At 57.9% G+C, this 21,025-nt stretch overlaps 1 protein-coding gene across 1 annotated transcript; it reads left to right on the forward strand.

The window, feature by feature from the left end:
- Positions 1-1,144: 1,144 nt before the first annotated feature.
- PADI6 (peptidyl arginine deiminase 6) lies at positions 1,145-20,470 on the forward strand. The gene is made up of 16 exons (XM_061148021.1): positions 1,145-1,236; positions 1,754-1,937; positions 3,697-3,769; positions 6,340-6,404; positions 7,837-7,945; positions 8,632-8,757; positions 11,174-11,364; positions 11,599-11,702; positions 13,923-14,034; positions 15,386-15,493; positions 15,694-15,848; positions 16,535-16,691; positions 16,781-16,904; positions 17,928-17,998; positions 18,931-19,092; positions 20,142-20,470. The coding sequence occupies exons 1-16, from the start codon at positions 1,145-1,147 to the stop codon at positions 20,373-20,375; spliced, it is 2,067 nt and encodes a 688-aa protein (XP_061004004.1). The 3' UTR covers positions 20,376-20,470.
- The last annotated feature ends 555 nt before the right edge of the window (positions 20,471-21,025 follow it).

Below are 21,025 nucleotides of genomic sequence, written 5' to 3' on the forward strand. Positions count from 1 at the left end.
CACTACACAGCCGTAACAGAGGATCGGGATGCTTTTTTACCCGCCTCATACATACCTGACATGAAGAACTTCTCTCTGAGTCATGCTGTGAAGTGAACATAGCCAGGTATGGACTAGTGTGGAGCATAAAGGTATAAAGGAGGGGGAGGACGTAGGTTCACGTTGGCTTGGTGACCTGTTAACATTTGTTTGGAAAGACTTAGAAGAACCCGATGCCGTTGGCTGCCTCCACATTAGGGAACTAATGGGAGAGACCAAAGGAGGGAAACTGTGTTGCAAGCCCCCTTTTGAACCTAGACCCATGTGACTGTCATACGTATTCAAGAAAAACCGTAACCCACACTTAAAACAAACAGTCTTAAAGTCCGCTGGTGAGCCTCGTGGGCTAGAGCAGGTGTTCTCATTTCTCGCCTCAGTGAACTCAGCGGAGATGGGGAGCTGCTGGCGACCTTGCTCAGTGGCGGTCCTTCATCCATTCTTTCCACCGATCCCGGCCCGGCCCCTGCTGGGAGCCAATGACACAGCTGTGCTCAAGGAGACCCCTAATCACCTGGGGAGGGGACGCAACTGCCTGGACCACACCCCAGGAATCTGCAGCTTTAACAGGCGCCATTCCCTGTTCATTTTTGCAGCCCTCAGGGCCCTGGGAACCACTGGCCCATCACTTACCACTTTCCAGGAACCCACACCGTAGGATCGAGGCCTCAAAGTCTAGAGGGGCTGCCCCGTGCCCCGCTCCTGACCAGGGCCCCATGCACCCCCTACAGACACTTGCTCCTGACAGCTTCCTGAGTTAAGCCTCCAGCGCCAAGGCCAGGTTGACCAATCCCAGGCTCCAGCTTTCCAGCTGGAGGCCAGAGCCCCAGGCAGCCAGCCTCAGCCTCTGCAGGTCTGCAGGCATTAGCTGCTTAATGAGTTGGTGATGCCCCGGCTCTGACCCCAGCTGCACCTCAGCAGCGCCTCTCCTCCCAGCAAACCTCCGTGGAGGAAATCAGTTACACTCCAGCAGCTGCTATGGCCTCCTTAACAAGGGGGCGGGCTGCAGTGGCCCTGAGCCCATAAGAGGGGCTGGCAGTGGAGGCGACCCCAGGGTCGTCAGAGGTTACCGTACCTGGCAGGGGTAGCCAGGCTAGAGGGCCGTGCCATGCCCTTCCGGAACATCGTCCCTTTGTCCCTGGACAGGCCAGCCCATGCTGTGTGTGTGCTGGGCATGGAGATCTTCTTAGACGTCAGCGGGTGAGGAGCTGGGAGTGGGCCCGGGCAGGCAGGCTGGCGCGGCTTCTTGCCTGGGGCGCCCTTGGCTTACACGGGAGTCGGGGGTTAACTGATCCTTGCCTGGGGCGCCCTTGGCTTACGCGGGAGTCGGGGGTTAACTGCACGCTCTGTAAACTACCCTGCTATCCTGCTCCATCTCAAGGAGCCGAGTCTGGGTCTTTAAGGGCCTCCTGGTCCTGTTTCTGCCGCTCCTAGGCTGTGGGACCTTAGAAGCACGTGCCTTGCCCTCTTTTGGTCCCCTTCCCCGTGACATGGGGTGAGGGTGACCCCCGAGGAGGCTGTGCGGACTGACTGAGGGAGGCTCCTGTGAGCTGGAGAAGGGGGCACCCCCTCCAGCCGCGCCCGGGCCGGGAAGGCGGGGGGCACCCCCTCCAGCCGCGCCCCAGGCCGGGAAGGTGGGGGACAGCCCTCCAGCTGCGCCCCGGGCCGGGAAGGCGGGGCTCCTGTGCACCAAGCTCTGTCTGCCCGCTGGCCCCAGGTGTGCCCCGCGGAGCTGCGAGTCCTTCTCCGTGGACGCGTCTCTGGGCGTCGTGGTCCGTGTCTGCGGCGCAGCCCCGGTGGAGAGCAAGGAGGAGCCGGCCACGACCCGCTGGCCCCTGTCATCCCCCAAAAATGTGCTGGTGGCGATGACATCCCCCAACTTCGCCGAGGACGAGGGCAAGGTAGGTCTTGGGATGGGGGAAGGTGAGGGCAGCTCTCCCAGGAGGCGCTAACACGCCCCAGGGGCTCCCTCCTGACAGCTGGTATTTCCTGAGCTCCGAGTCTATGAAAAATTCAGAGCCAAATGCTTTGTCGATCTTATTCAGCGCTTGCAACCAACCTGTGAGGCGGGCGCTCCGTGACCCCATCTTACAGGCGAAGAAACCGAGAAGCACCCTGCCCAAGCCGGTAACTGGCTGAACAGGGATTCAAGCTCAAGTGTGTCTGTCTCCTCCATACGTGCTTCTGACCACCGCACTAGCTTCCAAATTAGCTTTTTTAAAGTCTGGCCTAAAGTTTCAGCAGCAGGACTCAGACAGGCTTTTTGGCTGAGGCTGGCCTCCCAGATAGGAGCCTCTTAATGAAACTCGTCCGATGCTGAGTACCAGGTATCAAGTCGCATTTCCCGAGGTCGGCGTTTCCTCTGTTTATGTGTGAGGAAACGGGCAGACCAGGATCCGAGCCCGTGCCCTTCCCCCGGGCAGGCTGCCGCCCTGAGGGGGCCCGTGGCAGAGACGTGGGCTCTCAGCTCGTACAACGGGCTCAGTCAACTCCGAGCGGTTAGTGATGGTTCGGAATTAGAACCACCTGATCCCCGGGCCACGGCCCCTGCCACCAAACCATCCTCTGGGCCTCACAGCTCCCAGGTGACCCCACTGTGAGGGTGAGCAGGAACAGCTGAGGGAAGCACGTTTAGGACCGGGCGGGGGGGCTCTTATTGCCAGAATGTTCCAGAGGATAGTCAGCAGGGGGCTAAGCTGGGATGACTGAGGGGAGCACACAGCCTCCTCTGCACCCCGCGCCCAGGGCAAGTGACCCCCCAAGAGGCAGGTGACGTGCAAGTCACTCAGTCGTGTCTGACTCTTTGCAATTCTCGAGGCCAGAATACCAGAGTGGGTAGCCGTTCCCTTCTCCAGGGGATCCTTCTAACCCAGGGATCAAACCCAGGTCTCCCTCATCGCAGGCGGATTCTCTACCAGCTGAGCCGCCAGGGAAGCCCAGGAGGCAGGTAGGATGCTTATCTGAGCCTTTCAGATAAGGACTGAGGCTGTGACGTGGCCTGGCTGAGCCCAGAGCACCTGAGAAGTGTCTGCCCAGGGCTCCGCCTCCAGCACCACCAGGACTGAGACGCTTACCCTGGGCCCCAGCTAACAGCTAGTTCTGTGGATCGTGAGGAAGGCCTGTGGTCAAGGCCAGAGGCTGAAGGACAGGGCTTTCTCTAAAGTATGAAGACTCCTCTGCAAGCAGAGGTCGCTGCGAGACCCAGGACAGGCGCCCCCGCCCCCAGCGGCCTCTTTCTGGGCAGCTTGGCCCATCGGAGGCCCCACATCCTCACAGCCCATCTCGAGCGGTCCCAGGAGGGGCGGTGTAGTGGGAAGGACATGGAGGGCAACTTAAAGCTTGACCTCTAGAGCTGCATGGCCCAGATCATAAATCCTGTTCCACCCCTTTTACTGGCTGAGGAACTTAGTCCTGACTTCTCTGCCCTGTGGTTAGAGCCTGGACGGGCAGGGGTAAGGCCTCGGTGTGGAAGGGCTTGGAGGGTCGTGGTGGTTACACCCGGGGGTTGTAACAGTCCAGTGACCCTGTGCTGGCTCCTGGGAGACACTGGAAGCTCAGAAGCTCTGACATGAGACCGAAGTCAAACGGCCAGACCGGGGTATGGGGCCCTGCCCCCAGCCCGTCCGCTAACGTTCCGGGGGTCCCGGGTGGTCTCCACAGGTCCTGGTCTTCTACCACCAGCCCGACGAGGATGCGCCCGTGGCCACGGCAGTGCTCCACCTCACGGGCATTGGTGAGTGTCCCCCCGGGCCCAGGGGATCTGCAGGGGCTGTCCCTGTAACGAGAGGCCCCTGTGGACTCGTTTGGTACCTGCTTCCCTCAAAGCTCGGCCGCTGCTCGGCCAGCCTCACTCGCTCTCTGAACAGAACACAGGCTGTCGGGACCGCTCGTGTTCATGTCCCCCACCCACCCGTGTCGGGGTCCTACGGCGGCTTCTCTTATAGTCAGTGATGTCTGGTCCCAAGTTGACCTTAACCATGACAAACTCTCCCTCACTCAAGAGTATCCTTCAGCAGTTACTTGCTGATGGAGCAAACCACCTCCCCTCCTGCCCTCCACTGTATTCTTTAAAAGCTCTGTATTTTTGGGCTGCTCTGGATCTCCGTTGCTGTGCCTGGGCTTCCTCTGGCTGCGGCGAGCAGGACTGCTCCCTAGCTGTGGGGTTCGGGTGTCTCCTGTTGCCGAACACCCACTCTGGAGCTCGGGCGCAGTAGTTATGGCCCAGGAGCTCCTTGGTCCTGCGGCGTGTGGCCCCTCTGGGACCGAGGAGCGAACCTGTGGCCCCTGCGAGGGCAGGAGCGTTCTTTATCACTGGACTGCCAGGGAAGTCCCTCCTCTTTTAGATTGTTCCAGAACAAACTATCTATTCCCTTAATAGAAACAAGTTGTTATGCCTGTTCTGTTAAGGAAGGAGCTATAATGTCTGTTTTTAGACCTAATTCCATGGTGTCTTCAAACTCTGCTCCCTGCCTCTCTGCATCCTTGGTTCTTCCTCACCTTCCCTTGAACCCGCTCAGACCAGATGCCCACCGCCAAGGGTACCAGAACACCCTCTATGGTCCTTGCCTCAGTGGTCCACGCTCTTCCTCTCCCCAGACCTTTCTGCAGTGTTCGTGACCCTGGCGGTCCTTTCTTGACCCATTTCTCCTGAAACACCACAGGGACCCTGTGCCCGGATTTCCTCCTCCAGGGCTGCCCTTTCCTTCTCAGATTCCAGTTCTAGATCCTTCGTTGGCCACCCCCACACCCCCAACTCGCCTGGCAGAGTGCTGCAGGCTTGGGCAGCCCAGGATGACTCTCAAAGCCGTCTAGCCCAGCATCTCCCATAAACTTGGAGGCCTCCTGGCCAGCATAGCTCCTTGAGTGTGTCTGAGCAAAGTCTCACACCGAATAACACTGGGCTGATTTCCCCCTACCTCAGACTTCTGTTTCCCAATGGTCCTGGCATCTGGCTTGATGGTAGCTCCATCCTTCCAGCTGGTCAGGGCCAAGCCCTTGGGGTCACCCTGACTTCTCTCTTAGCCCCACGTTGATTGTGAATCTTGTCGGGTTACCTTAAGTCTAGTTCAGGCCCAGCTACCCGCTGCTTCTGAAGCTCTGAGCCTGGCCTCAGCCCGGTCACCTCTGCCCGGGTCACTGATCAGCCCTCAGTGGGGTTGGTTCCCTGCTCCGTCCTTGATCTTCCACAGGTCCAGTCTCAGCTCGGCCCCTAGAGAGGCCCCTCTTTAAAAGGCTGAAGGGTAACACTTTATCCACCCAGAGCCGCCTCCTGCTTGCCCACACTCGGGTTAAAGTGGCATCACCACTGCCCACACAGCCTACCAGCCTGGCTCCATGCTCCCTCTGACCTGCAGCCGCTTTCTCTTACTTTGCTCATCCTGCTCTAGGTACTCTGGCCTCTGATCCTGGAACTTGCCCCCGTGCACTTGTTATCCTAACAGCTTTCACCCCGGATACTAACACGGTCACTTCCTCGTCTCCTGCAGGTCTCTGCTCACACTTGGGAGGCTTCTCTGATCTAACCTGAGACACCCCTCTGTCCCCTCGTCCCCGAAGCGTTTCACCATCGGACATAGCGTGCATTTTACTTCTCGCCCCTTGCCACTGCTGTGTGCGCCTGAGACCAGGCACGCATCCCTGAGACCGAGGCAGGCGGGGCTGGTCTTGTGTGCTGCTGAGTCCCAAGGGCCTCGGGTGGTACTTGGGTGGTCACCCATGCCAGGTGCTGAGTGGACGGCAGCAGAGCAGGTCTGTCCCTTGGCCCTGACCTTCCAGCTGAGAGAGAGCGTCCTGGATGTCAAGAGCTAGGAACCGGGGTAAAGTCACACGGTAGTCAGCAGGGTCGGGGGTGGGAGGTGGGACATAAAGACCCAGGAGGAGCCTCTATGGTGATACTCAGGCAGAAGCCTAGATCCTCAGCCCTAAAGGGGCTTGGAATTCCCACGTATTGCGCCCTGGCTGTGACTCAGAGCACCAAGAGCTTTCCCGAGGTCTAGGGAGGTGGGCCTTCCAAGTAGACATCGCCTGGGAGGAAGCCAAGGGGCACAAACGGCATTGTGACCACGGGGACCTGTGCTGAGGGCCTCTGGGAGGTTGGGAGAGACCCACGGATGCCTGGGCCCCTCCAGGCTGGCCCGTGAGACGCCGCCTGCCTCTGGAGAAATTTCTTCTAAGCCAGGAGCCTGCCCCAAAGGCTGGAGGGTCCTAACACTGGCGCCAGGCCATCCTGGGGGTCCTAACCTTCAGCTCCGAGACTGCATCCCGCAGGTCTCAGCGGGTGAGACCTTTTCCCCTCTGTTGCAGAGCTCTCCCTGGATGTGGACGTCTACCGCAGAGGGCGCTTCGAGACGAGCGACAAACAGGCTAAGGTGAGGCTGGAAGCAGCCACAGGCTCGGCCAGCCCTGGCCCACAGACTTGCTTTGGCCTTCGTAGTCTTTTTTTTTTTTTTTTTTTTTTTAAGGTTTATTTTTTATTGACCATTTTTAAAGTCTTTATTGAATTTTTTATAATATTACTTCTAGGTTTTTATTTTAATGCTTTGGTTTCTTGGACCGTGATGGCGTATGGCATCTTGGCTCCCCAATCAGGGATTGAACCCACACTCCTGCAGTGAAAGGTGAAATCCCAGCTGTTGGACTGCTGGGAAGTCCTGTGTCCACAGTGTCTCTATAAAATATATACACACACATATATATTTGGTTGTGCCAGGTCTTAGCTGCAATATGTGGGATCTAGTTCCCTGACCAGGGATCGAACCCAGGCCCCCTGCTTTGGGAGCACGGAGACTTGGCCACTGCACCACCTGGGAGGTCTTGCGTGTCTCTTCAAATTCGGCTCCGTCGCTCAGGCATGTCCGACTGTTTGTGACCCCGTGGACCGCAGCACACCAGGCCTCCCTGTCCATCACCAACTCCCGGAGTTTACCCAAACTCATGTCCGTTGAGTCAGTGATGCCATCCAACCCTCTCACCCTCTGTTGTCCCCTTCTCCTCCTGCCCTCAATCTCTTCCAGCATCAGGGTCTTTTCAAATGAGTCAGCTCTTCGCATCAGGTGGCCAAAGTATTGGAGTTTCAGCATCAGTCCTTCCAAGGAACACCCGGGACTGATCTCCTTTAGGATGGACTGGTTGGATCTCCTTACAGTCCATGGGACTCTCAAGAGTCTTCTCCAACACCACAGTTCAAAAGCATCAATACAAATCAGAATGAGTGGCATCAATTTCTAACACTTCCAAAAAATTTAAATGTCAGTAACTAGGTGTCCCTAGGCTCCCATCCTAGCCTGGTCAGCAGCCAGCTAGGCCAGAGTGTCAGCGCTTCCCTCAGATGGAACACATCTCCTCAAACCCATGGGGCTTCCCCTGTGGCTCAGCTGGTAAGGAATCCACCTACCGTGCAGACATGGGTTTGATCCCTGGGTGGGGAAGATCCTCAGGAGGAGGAAATGGCAACCCACTCCAGTATTTCTGCCTGGGAAATCCCATGAACAGAGGAGCCCAGCGGCCTCCAGTGCATGGGGTTGCAAAGAGTGGATACAGCTGAGTGACTTATGTTTCCTCAAACCCCACCTCCTATGACCCTGAGCCAAGGCTGGAAGCTGGTGACCTACCTCTAGATCTTCGCCCTCCTCTAGCCCTCTTACCTGATGTTACTGTCCATTCCTGGAGGCTCTTGAGTTGAATCTGATGAAGAGTTTGCCCTGGAGGAAGGCTTGACTCTGCCCTGAGGTGGAGCAGCATCTATAAAGCTGAGGACTCACCTGGCTTCGGCCTGAACCAGTGTTCCTGTCTTTTTTACAGAAAACCTGGGTCTGGGGCCCCAGTGGCTGGGGTGCCATCCTGCTTGTGAACTGCAGCCCTTCGGTTGCAGGCCAGCCCGTGGAAAAGAGCAAGGTGTTCTCCTCGGAAGGTGAGAACTGGCCGCTGGCCATCACCCCTCCCCTCCCTAGGCTCCAGACCAGACTGCAGGCTGACTCCCTGCTCTGGGCCCTCCAGTCAATTGATCCATGACTGGGGCTGGTAACTGGGCAGGAAGGGGCCCCGAGGCAAGAACACAGGCTCTGATGTCAGATAACAAACTGCTGTTACTTCCTGGCCGTGAGCTTGAGCGTGTGAACCTTGCTGGTTTTGTCTCCCCACCTGTAAAACGGGGTCATACAAGGGACATCATAGGTGCTTGAGAAGACAAGGTGTAGTTTAGACCCTTTCCCAAAACCCACTTGTATCCTGGGGGCAGGACCCTGAGTGTCCTGGCAAAAGCCCTCTTGGATTCGGTCCTGACCTGTGGTCAGGATGTAGATTCCATGTCTCAGCTGTAGAATGGGGTGTCCGGGTTCACACCAAAGCTAGAGGGGAACCCTTGCTGGCCTGACTGTGCCAGGCCCTGTTCTAGGAGTTTGTGGGGACCAGATGGCAAGCTGCCTGTGGGAGGCAAGTAGCAGAGACGGTGACGTGGGCCTGGGGCAGGGCAGGAGGCAGCGGTCTTTGGAGCTCCAGTGTTGACACAAGCCCCCGACCCCCAGCCCTACTGCCCCCTCCACCCCTGGGGCTCTGGCCTCCAGAAGCCCCTAAACCTTCGCCTTCTCTTTGGTTCAGAAGTGAAGAGTTTGTCCCAGATGGTGCTGAAAGTTCAGGGGCCCAGCTACATCATAAAGAACTACCGAGTGGTTCTCCACACCTCCAAGGAAGAGGCGGAGAAGGCCAGAGTCTACCGGCCACAGAGTGAGTGTGTGTCAGCCCTGCCCCGGGCAGGGTCCCTGTCAGGAGGCTGCTGGGGCCCTAGGGCAGCAGGTCAGGGTCTGTTGCAGCCGGACTTGTGTCCCTGAGGTCCTCTGGCTCCCATCCCCACCCCACGTGGTTCTAGAAACAAAAGAAGACACTGTTGTGAAAGCCGTCATCAACGATGGCCAGTGCGGTTGGGAAACGAAGATGCCAGGTCAACGGGAAAGTCTCGGTTCTCAGAGCCGGTCATTATGACCTTGAGAAGGACAGTGGAGAGAAAGCTGGAGTAGAGAGTTCCCTGGTGGTCCAGTGGTTAGGGCTTGGCGCTTTCACTGCAGTGGCCCAGATTTAATCCCTGGTTGGGGAACGAAGATCCCGCAAGTCATGCAGTGTGGCCAGAAAGTTGGTGAAATAGGCAAGACTAGTGAGCATAGGCCATGGAAGGAATCTACCATAAAGGGAAGTGTGTGGCGGTAATGTTGGGTGAGGGCTGGCACGGGCCGGGCGGGGGGGTGGGGGCTGTACCTAAAGAAGGCACAACACCCCACATCCGTGCACAGATGGGACCCTCCAGTGGAGGTGGGGAAACGGATTCAGGAGAAAACTGGAGGAATGAGTATACAGTGCTCTGAATACAGGAAGTGCAAAAGTTAATAGACATAGAATAGCATTTCCATGTGCTGTGTGTGAGGCAGCTCTCTGAGGTTTGATCATATCCTCGGAGATTGCAATGTGGTGGTTTCTCCAGCGGCTTGAATGCCAGGGTCTGAGGTCTCGGTGGGCAGCTGGCAGCGTGTGCGGGGGAGTGGGTAGGGTAATGGATCTTGTAACACGATGGGGACGCCAAGGGGAGTGAGGGTGGGGGGAAGAAATGGGCCCCATAGAAAGGTCTGAGGCTGGGATGAGAGTGTAGAAGAGCTGAGAAGACTGGGAAAAAGGTGCTGGATCTGTTTCGGAGGGGGCGTCTGAGCTGTGAGCCTTGACGTTGGCATCCAAAGTGGCGCATGCCCCGAGTTCACTGAAATAAGGTCGCAGACGTGGACTGGATGGTTTGGTCTCTGGTGTAAATGGTTCCCACCACGCTAGTGCTGGAGACAGCTGTTGCTGGAACAACCCAGACGATGGTGAGGGTGATAGTCGGGTATGGCGAGGAAGGCGGCAGGTGGCATTATCTGAGAGCTGGTCCATCAGAGGGGCAGGACTCGTGAGGAATGAAGAGGTGGTCTAGAGGTGTCATCGAAGGTCAGAGGGTATGTGCCCCACCTCTAGGCCAGTGGTCCATAGAAGGTAGGAGGACGCCCCACGGTTCAAGGAAGGGCCTACTCTGTGCCCTGGGGCTCCAGCTCAAGAAGGATAAGCGTGTTGCCTGCTCCCAAAGCCCAGGGCAGATGGCCGGAGAGCCGAGGACCAGGCAGGGGCTTGGGATGGAGGTGGGGAGGGCACAGGGGAAGCCAGGCTGAGCAGGGCCAGGCCCGGGCGCACGAGGGCAGGGAGGGCCTCCGGGTGAAGGTAACTGTTGTGGCCAGTCCTGCTGCTGCCCATGTTCTTTTAACTGGCTTTCTCAGGTCTGCTGAATCCCACAGGCTCTCACTGCAGTGCTTGGGTTCTCTGGCTGGGGCACTAGGGCCCGGGGGTTGTGGCATATGGGGTCTTAATCGCTTAGACTGACGACTGGGCCAGCGGCCCCTGCCTTGCAAAGTGGACGCCTAACCACCTGGACGCCAGGGAAGTCCCCGCTGCCTTTTCTGTGTAACGGGATGGTTGTTAAGCGCCTGGCCCCAAAGGAGGCGAGGATGCCAGAGTCCAAGCCCCCACCTTAGCGGCCAGTATACAGGGAAGCCCATGGGGAAATCGGCTGTGCTTCTGGATGTGAGAAAAGGCCCCCGGCAGAGGGGAGAGACCAGGTGGTGGGCAGCCACAACCCAGCCTGCGGCACATCTGCTGAGACCCCTGGGCAGGGGCCCTGCGGGGACGTGGGGGGAGTCTCACCCCCTCACGGCCTGGCCCGGGCCAGCGAGGAACCCTGCAGGGAGACAGGGAGCAGTCCAAGAGGCTGGTGGACCAGGCCTGGGCCCCGGCTTGTACTGGATGAGGCTCCGTACAATCTCTCTTTCTCCGTACAATCTCTCCTATCTCCGTACAATCTCTCGCCTTGAAGACTTATGACACTCTTCCCAAGTGGGTCAAAGCGTAGAACTGCCATGAGCCTTCACTTCCTGAAGGCAAGTGCTTTTTCGAGTCCCAACTCCCGGCAGATCTTTAAAGAGCAACTGGCCCTCACTGATGAACAAACTTCTAGCCCCAGACACCAGGAACCTAGGAGCACAGCCAGTCTGGCCCCCTCTGCTGGGGCTCCCAGCCTGGCCTCTGACCAGGACTATGACAGCAGGTGTGGTGTGCCCTCCTTTCCTCCTAGATGATAGTTCTATGACCTTCGAGTTGGTTCTGGGGCCTGACCAGCACACCTACACCTTGGCGCCCCAGTGGGACGACGTGAAGGATGCCTTGAAGGAAACCTTCTATGTTGAAGCCTTAGAGTTTCCATCCGCCAGCTTCTCGGGCTTGATCTCCTTCTCGGCCTCCCTGGTGGAGGAGTCCCAAGACCCGGTACGGCCCCCTAGTGGCCGAGCAGCCCTGGGGCAGGGGCTGTGGAAGGAGACCTCACACAGCCGGGCAGAAAATCGGGGCACGGAGGGGCAGGGGTGTCGTCACCTTCGGGTGAGGGCCCGGGGGGCGCGCTGGGCTGAACAGCTGGAGGCCTGGGGGGAAGGGGAGAGGGTGGGCAGGGACCAGGTCTTGTATCGCAGCGAGATGTAAGCGGGACCGCGTCTTGCATCGCAGCTGGTTCCAGAGACCGTGCTGTACAAAGACAGCGTACTGTTCCGGGTGGCCCCCTGCATCTTTGTTCCCAGCACCCAGATGCCTTTGGAAGTGTACCTGTGCAGGTAAGAGGCCGGGCTGCCTGGGCCGGGCCACTCTCTGTAACTGCTGTGTCTGTCGGCAGGGCGGGCGAAGGTGGCTAGACTTCTCACCAGGAAGGTGCACTCCTTCCCCCGAGCATCCAGGGCTTGTTTGGATACTTACAAGACGGGGGCTGCGGCAGTGACCATGATGGTCCCCGTCTGCTCTTACCTAGAGGCAAACGGCGTGGTTTCCCGTAGGATCGAGGGCTGTAAAGCCAGGTACTAATAAAGGGACTGAGGGTAAGGCTGAGACTGTCCCAGCAAGGAGGCCTGAGCAACCAGGACAGGGCGGGGAGAAGGAAGGTGGGCAGGGCTGGGCGTGTTTAGGTTGTAGCCTCTGGGGCTGCAACAGACCCTCAAACTCTTTTTTTTTTTTTAATCTGGTTGTGCTGGGTTCTAGTTATGGCACGTGGGATCTAGTTCCTGACCAGGGATTGAATCCAGGGTCCCTGCATTGGGAACATGGAGTCTTAGCCACTGGACCACCAGGGAAGTCCCGGGAACTGTGTCTTTTTTTTTTTTTTTTTTTTTTAAGGGAAGCAAAAAATAATGGTAATGGATGAGATCCAGGAGACAAGGGAAAACTTAATGGGGAAAAGAGCAAACAAGTCACATGGCCTTAAACTGCCAGCTCGCCCACTCCCGAGGCGGGAGAGTGGAACACACCGACTTGGGAAGTGCTAGTGGTGAGATGCTGTCTGGTGCCAAGGGCCTGGTGAAGCTGCCAACTTAGAGACTTGCCAGTGTGGGGTTTCCCCAACTATTTTTAGTAAAGAGTTCTAGAGAAGAAGAAATATAGAACTAAATCCAACCAGGGTGGGGGTTTTTCCAGGCAGATAAGCCCAAGGAGAAAGACAAGCGTGTGATTGTTATGAGGCATCCCAGACTCAATGTCAGATATGGAGAAAGGCAAAGACGTGGGCTGATGGGAGTAAAAGCGGTTGAGAGCCAGGCATCCCAGTGAGGTCGAGCTGCGGCCCAGGGAGCAGAGAAGTGAGGGGAAGATGGAAGTGATGGTGCTGGATGGTTGATCTCTGAGCTGGGGAGACCACTGGGATGGGAGGGCAGAGATAAGACCTTGTCAAGTCCAGGATCAGAAGAGGTCGTGGTGGCCCAGATGTAACATCCTAGGCCAAGGGGGACCTGCACCCCTCCTCCAAACCCAGTGGAGGGATAGAATAGAAATAGCTCAGCCATGGAAGGGCTGCTAGGGGAGTAGGGTCTGCTGAGGAAAGCTAGGCTTCAGAATGAGAAGGGAAGAGCTTGCGGTATTCTCCTGACAGCAGACATCCAGGTATCAGATCTTTGCCTTTTGTATCTGAAGACAGAAGTTGACTCACAGGAGGCATCTGCTGAAACTCTGATCTAAAGACTCTCCCATGGGGGAGGTATTCAGGCACGGCTTGACCCAGCTTTGCCACAGATGCTGTGCGAGACTGGGGTTGGCTTTCCCTGCCCCAGCACGCATCTCAGATGTTCCAGACCTTATCAAGCGGGTCCATTTCCTGTAGTCTTGTCTGTGTAGAACTGAGAAGTAGGTTCTTTGGAACAGTAGCATGGAAGAGCAATTCAGGGTTTGGATCTGGAGTAGACTCCAAATTTTTTACACTTCCCAATGGTGACCGTGCTGGCTTCAGCTCATGAGGGCCTGTCTGTAGAATGGGGTAGTCTCAGCATCTGCCTCAAACATCATTATTTCTCCCCAGCACTGAACGGGTGGGCATTATGGACCTGGCAGCCTGGGGCTACGCACGATGGCTCCACGTCCTCGGGGCTCAGGACCCACCCTCGACACCCCTGTGAATGTGACGGCCGCGTGGCCATCTCAAGGGGGCACTTGGCTTCTCGAGGAAAACACGCAGCCTCTGCGGGGAGAGAAGAGACCGCCCCTGGGTGGGTGGACTGAGGCAGTTCCCAGACCGCTGGGACAGCGGGTGGAGGGGACTGCAGAGTAGGGACGAGCCGGTCCTAGGGCCCCAGAGCAGAGACTGACACTGGCAACTCTTGATCTGACTTCGACGTGAACTGGGCCGAGTGAGGCTGGGCTGGGCACAGCCTGGGCGCGCCAGCTGGGGCTCCGCGAGGGGGGGACAGCACTCTGCTGCCCTCAAGGGCAGGGGCACCCCCTCCCCCTGGCGCTGAGAGGTCACAGCAGGTGGGAGAGCTGGCGGCCTCCCCAGACCGGCTCGTCTCCCGTGGCAGAGAGTTGCAGGTCCAGGGCTTCGTGAGCACTGTGACGGAGCTCAGCGAAAGGAGCAACAGCCAGGTGGCGTCCGTCTACGAGGACCCCAACCGCCTGGGCCGGTGGCTCCAGGTAACAACCCCCGTGGGCAAGGGGCAGGGGCGATGCCACGTGTGACACACACATCAGGCCTCACCAGTGTCCACTCAACCCTCCAGCGAAGCTAAGACTGATCAGGGACATCCCTGTTCTCAGGGCCTCGGCGGGGGCCGAGGTGAAATGACTTGCCCAAGCCACTAAGGGAGAAAGCTTAGGGTCCAGCCTCCTCCCCTTCCAGAGTGTTCATGTTGGGGACCACAGAACACATAACCCTAAGTCCCAGGTGTCCGAGGGTCTGACGCCTCCAGCTGCAGGGTCCAGCTCAACCCTGGCTGAGCAGGAAGTGTCGAGCCCAGCCTTTTGAGGTCCGGTTCTCCATTCACAAACGAGCCCTGCTCTATGTAGCAGAGATGAGAGAATACCGACCTCTGCCCCCGAGCTCACCACAGCAGAACTCTAAGTGCTGTGAGAGCAGGAACACGAGACGGTCGGATGAGTTACTAGACCAGCCTCGGCGGTGTGGGTGGTCAGGACAGTCTTCAAACTGAGCAAGTAGGAGCTGGTGGTGCAAAGGTTGGGGTGGAGGTGGCCTGGAAGTAGGACCCTTCAGGCACACGAACAGCTGAGATCCCCCTGCGCTGAGCAGAGGCTGGTGTGGATCAGAGCCAACAGTCATCAGGTATAAGAGCGAAGTTTTATTTATCGGGGAAGTTTTAAGCCAAGTTAAGGAAGAGAGGAAATCGGTCCCAGGCAAGGTGACACTGAAAGATGTGAACCAGGGGAGTTGGATGTTCTGACTTAGGGTTTTTAAATTATTGTTTTGTTTGGCGTGCTGCATAGCACGTGGGGTCTTAGTTCCCTGATCGTGCCCCCTGCGGTGGAAGCATGGAGTCTTTTAACCACTGGACCACCAGGGAAGACCTTGATTTAGGTTTTAAAGAGACCCTCTGGCTGAGAAATAGAGCCAGCCTTAGGAAGGGGCAAGATCAGAAGAGACGCAGGTTGGAGGGTCTTGCAGTCACACAGGCAACAGGCTGTCAACCCCACGTGGCTTCCCCTGAAGTCCCAGAGAGGACTCCACTGGGAACAGATTTTGGAAATAAACTGAACAAGATTTGTTCATGGACTAGGGTGCAGGAGAGGAGAGGAGGAGGAATCTTGGGTGACTCATCAGGTTTTAAACCTGATGAACAGAACGACTGATCAGGGAACGCCCCCAAGGAGAGGGGGGAGTGCCTGAGTAGGGTTTTGAGGGTTGAGCAGGAGTTTGCAGGAAGACGGGGCGAGGGGGGCTGTGTAGAGGGACACTGGCTGGAGAACTGAGCATGGGAAAGTAGCTGATGGAGCGAGAGGAACTCAGCCCCCATCCCCCTGTCTCCTCCAGGATGAAATGGCATTCTGCTACACCCAGGCTCCCCACAAGACTGTCTCCTTGGTCCTGGACACCCCTCGGGTTGCCAAGCTCGACGATTTCCCCATGAAATACTCACTGGTGGGGGCTCGATTTGACTGATCTGAACTTGGTCCGCCTTCTCGGGTCTGGTGCCTGCTGGGAAGTGATGGGTGCCAGGGAGAGGGGCCCTGGTGGTGTCTAGGGGAGGGGGTGGGACTCTACCGAGAGTCTGGGATGGGTAAGACGGAGGCTTGAAGCCCCTCTCTCCTGACAGCCGCCCTGGCTGGGTCTCCCTCCAGAGCCCTGGGGTTGGCTACCTGACTCTGCGCACCCAAGACCACACGGTGGCCAGCATAGACGCTGTTGGGAAACTGATGGTGTCGCCCCCCGTGAAGGCCCAAGGGAAAGAGTACCCCCTGGGCAGGGTCCTCGTTGGCAGCAGCTTTTACCCCAGGTGAGGTGGGAGGCCAGGTGGTGGCTGCCTTAAAACCAAGGGGAGCAACCCTCAAAGTTCTCCTGGATCCGCCTGATTCCCGGGGGACCTGATGGTCTTCTGCTCTGGGTCCTAACCCATCAAGTCAGGCCCTCTGAGTCTTTGCGTAGGAGACGAGAGGGAGAAAAAGCAGACAAACTGCTCATTCCGAATGGCAATTTCCAGGGTTTCAAATGAAGCACGTTACATCTGGTTGGCCTGTTGACCCAACAAGATGTTACTGCCACAGACGTGTGGCTAGATTTCTTGGTGGCTGTTAATCTGTTATACAGCCAGGAAATGCTTGTGTCCTGGGGGCTCAGTCTTTTATCTAGAATCCTTTGGCTCAGTCCTGAGTTGAGCCAGAGTAAAGAATTTCCATTTTTATGGAAGTATAGTTGACTTACAAGGTCTTAATTTCTGTTGCACAAAGCAACTCAGTTATACATATATGTGTTCATATTCTTCTCCATCACGGCTTGTCACAGGATGTCGAATAGCGTTCCCTGTGCTTCGCGATGGGAAGGGTGTCTTAATAACCAGCCCCGCTGCTACTGCCTGGCCAATGGTTAGCGTAGCGTGTTACCCGAAGGTTGCCTGGCTCTTAGCGTTGGCCACCAACCTGGGCCACACTGCCTCTTGGGCTACTCTTTGCATCTTCCCTTTAGCAAGGACTCCCGGAACATGAGTCGGAGCCTCCGGGACTTCCTCCGCGCCCAGCAAGTCCAGGCCCCGGTGGAACTCTTCTCCGACTGGCTGATGACCGGCCATGCCTGCGAGTTCATGTGCTTCATCCCCACACAGTACAAGGTGGAGGGCAAAAAGGTCTGGGGACGTCTCCTGCCCTCTTCTGAAGACTCCTGGAAGTTTCTGGAGGGGAAGCTGGCATCTAACCGTGCTCCTCTGTTTCCCAGGACTTCCGGCTGCTCCTGGCCAGCCCCAGCTCCTGCTACAAGCTGTTCAAGGAGAAACAGAAGGAGGGCTATGGAGATGCGACGCTCTTTGAGGGGCTTAGGAAAGACCAGCTTCTTTCTAATGGTAAGGGAGCCACCTCCGCTTTGTTCCCCCGATGGAAGGGGTCCTCGGGAAGCATGGAAGCATGGAATGTGCCATCTTAGAATGTCTTGTTCCCTTTCAGGCAATTCTGGTGGTACTAGGACAGGCAGATCAGCCAGAAACGCTGAGATGGCTGAGAGGCTGCCAGGATACATGCAGTGGGGAACTTAACACACGGATGGCTCCGTGTTCTAGGGGACAAACCAGATGCTACCAGAGCCCATGTGTGGCTCCCTCTGGGGAACGCTGGATTACCTGTCTGGGCACTGGGGCTTCCGGGTCTCCTGGGCACCCTTCAGGAGGACGTAGTGGACAGACTGTGGGGCCGGGTGCCACGGCAGCCCTGTCCTATCCCTTCTGGGGACCTAGAAGGGGAGTTGGGGTGGTGCTGTAGTTCTCAAAGTGTGGCCTGAAGACTGGCAGCTTTAGCGCACCAAACTGGGCGTCTGTTAGAAACGCAGGATTTCAGACCAGTCTTTGGGGTGGGGCTCAGGATCTCCTGGTCCGAGGAGGACCTGTGAAGGCGACCTTGAGCACGAACCACCTGTCAGACACCAATGACTTTGTTATCTCAGTTGATAGCAGAGTAGGAAACTGAAGAACAAAGTTAAATAATGCGGTCAAGATCACAGGCGGCAGGTTGCCAGGTTGTACGGTCAGAAGGCAGAGAGGTGCCCAGCTGGGTGCGGGCTGACAGCGCCTGCTAACCTGGTCCAGACTGCCTGCCTCAAAGCCTGGGGTTAGGCTCCCCCACTCCAGCCAGGGATGGAGGGGTCAGTTGCGGCAGTGGAAGTCCTCTTGGGCCTTTCACAGACCCTGCTGGGGCTCCAGATGTGACATTTGACCTAGAATGGGCCCCTGGAGATGAGGCAGGCCACCCAATGGTCCCTGGCTGGCATGGCAGCCTAAGTAGCGAGCTGTCCCCAGGACAGGAGTCTGCCCAGCCCTGGACCACCATGCCCACCCCTGACACACAGCCTGCCTGCCCTCTCCTCCTCCCTACAGGGCGGGAGCCCGTTACCATCAATCAACTTCTGGCTGACGAAAAGATGAGGAAGCAGAATGACTATGTGGAGGTACGGACCAAGGATGGGGTGGGGACCTGCTCTAAAAGGCAAGGACCACCTCAGCAGTGGGTCCCTAACTGCACAGTGATCCAACCCTCACAGTAACCCTGTGGAGTACTTATCTTGTCCCGCGGATGGTGAGGCTCATAGAACCAATGTCTATGAGCTGGGAAACGGACTCAAACCCCCGTGTGACCCAAGTCGCCGGGTGTCGGACCCAACGTGGGTGAGCAGCCCCAGCTTCTCCAGGGAGCACACCAGGGTCTTCTCGACTCTTCCTGGGTGAAACTGCCCAGCACCTCAGATCTCTGAAGATGTGAACCACGAGCTGTGAGCAGCAGAAATCAAACAGCTTCTAACAGGGAAGCTGTGGCCTGGAGAAGGGCAAGGACAGGCCCAAGGTCGCCCATGAGCACAACGCCGCTTGCCCCACTGAGTCCGTGGGGCTCCCGGCCAAGGCATGCACTGTGCCCTGACCTTTGAAACGGGGAAGCTTCTGGGCACCGCAGGGTGGGCAGCAGCCAGGTGGGGGTCCAGACAGCACCCCAGTCCTGGTGACATGCACCCTGGGTGTAGGGCTGTGAGCCCTTCGTCATAAACCTGGGAGGTGGCTCAGGCGTTGGGTATTAGCTGATCTGGGGAGGGATGTGCCCCGGGATCCCCTGCTGGTGTCCGTCCCTAAGGACCTGACAATGATCTGAGGACCAATTCTTGCCCTTGCCCAGGTCCCCCACTCTAGCCAGGATTAAAGCCCAAGGGGCCCCATGTTACCATGGTTACCAGCCCTCTGCTGATGCGCTGACGGATCCTGGCCTGAGAGACCAGGCGCTTGTGCCGAACCCCACCTCGGAGGGCCGGCCCCCCGTCCGCAGTCAGTGCAGGAGGTGTGGCTCCTGGGGGCTGCACCTGAGCACCCTCCCTTCCTGCCCCCCACCCCGCAGAAGTGCATCCATCTGAACCGCAGCATCCTCAAGAGGGAGCTGGGCCTGCAGGAGGAGGACGTCATCCCCATCCCGCAGCTCTTCTGCCTGGAGCGCGTCGCCAACGCCCCCTCCAGCGAGCAGACCGAGAAGCTCTACGCCCGGCCCTACTTCCCCGACCTGGTGAGGGCTGTGGGCTGCATGTCCCGGGGGCAGGGCTGGGGGGCTGGCCGGCGCCCAGCAGACAGGGGTGTCTGAGAGAAAGGGGCGTCCCGCTTCAGTAGGGGGAGACCCCTGCAGGGAGCAGGTGAGCGGGGCCCAGGCTGGGCGACTCGCCAAGCAGGTGCCCACCCCATAGATGGGGACACCAGAGTTGACAGGGCTAAGCCATCTGCTGGCCACAAGGCCACAGACAGTCTCTCTCATGGGGTGTCCATGTATCTGCAGCATCCTCCGATTTAGAATAGGAAATGGGAATTTGGGGGTGTGAGTATTGAGACCTCTGCTAGGCTAAGCCTCTTCCAACCATGGTCTACACCTGACCTTTCTCTTACCACTGTGACCCCTCATGGAGGCACCAAAAACTAATTGAAACACTTGTCAATTTCTTAAAACACTTGCAGGCCTCTTTAAGCCCAGGGGATGCAGGACCTGCATTCTGTTGCAAATGGTTCTTTTTACAAAACCAGTGAGGCCCTCTGGGCATGGAATATAAGAGCCCTTCCCGACCCTGGAAGAAGGGAGGTGTGGGTAATGGTGGGAGAAGCTGTGTTTGAGGAAGAGATGCTGGAGTGAAGATGTGCGAAGTGAACAGAAGTCCAATGACACAACTGGGGGTGGAGAGCATTCCAGCAGAGGCAGGCGAGATGACACAAAGGAGACCCAAGTGCCGGGACGGGAGGAATGCAATGGAGGGGAACCGGGGAAGCTGGCAAAGCCAGGCCTCAGCTGGGCAGGATTTTGGTCTTGCTACTGAGAAGTGCCAGAGTCACAGGAGGGTTCAGCAGAGTGGGGAGGGCTGCTCAAATGGATGCGTGACACCTGCCTGAGCACAGGCTCGGGGAAGGGGGCCCCGTGCTTGCTTGTTCCTGGTCTAGCCCAACCGCAGACACAGCTGGGTTTTGCCTGCCCTGAACCCCGTGGCCTTCCCTGAAGCCTAGAGGACTGGGGGGCTTCTCCTCCACGGCTCTGACCCCTCTCCAGGCCTGACCCACCGAACCCCCCTCCGACAGCTGCAGATGGTTGTGATGGGCCTGAACCTGGGCATCCCCAAGCCTTTCGGGCCCCGGGTCAACGGCACCTGCTGCCTGGAGGAGCGGGTCTGCCGGCTCCTGGAGCCGCTGGGCTTCCAGTGCACCTTCATCGACGACTTCGACTGCTACCTGACCGAAATCGGAGACTTCTGTTCCTGTGCCAACATCCGCCGGGTGCCCTTTGCCTTCAAGTGGTGGGGCATGGTCCCCTAGACCATCTGAGCGCTGCCTGCCCCGCCCAGCACGAAAGGCCCGCGGTGGCCGCCTGCATGTCTGACTCGTGCCTGCTCAGGGATCCCCTTCCTCCCCTTTCCTCCCCCTGTGCGCCTGCAGCTCCCAGCCGCTCAGCGGGTCCCTGGGGAAACAGGGACAGTGGCCTTCAGCAGAGAAGTTACTAAAGGCCCATTAAAGTCCAGCTGTTCTGACTGCACCTTGGCTGTGACCTTCTTTGGGGTGGGGGTGGTGGGGACGGGCTGACCGCTCAGGATACAAAGCACAACAGCAGGGACCCCCGGGGTCAGGCTGCCTGGAGCAGGAAGTGGCTGGTCGTCTTCTCCAGCGGATCTCGATGCTTGAACTGCACGTGAGACTCTAAGCTGGGAGAAGGGAGAGGGCTCCCCTTTGGCCAGGTGGGAGTTGCTGGGGGCCAGTCCCAAGGAACTGACCCTGGGCCTCGTGGACAGGGAGCTTCAGCAGGGCCAGGCTCCGATCTCCTGGCTCGGCAGGTATAGCCTCTGAAGGGCAAGCGGAGTCTCGGTCCCTAGGAAGCCTGAAGTGTCCAGGAGAGAGAGGAGCCCACTCCTGCTGAAATGAAAGACCTGAGGTTTAACCACAGCTGCTCCCGCCCTGCCCCGCCGCCTGCC

Source organism: Dama dama, chromosome 8 (assembly GCF_033118175.1).
Source record: "Dama dama isolate Ldn47 chromosome 8, ASM3311817v1, whole genome shotgun sequence".
NCBI lineage: Eukaryota > Metazoa > Chordata > Mammalia > Artiodactyla > Cervidae > Dama > Dama dama.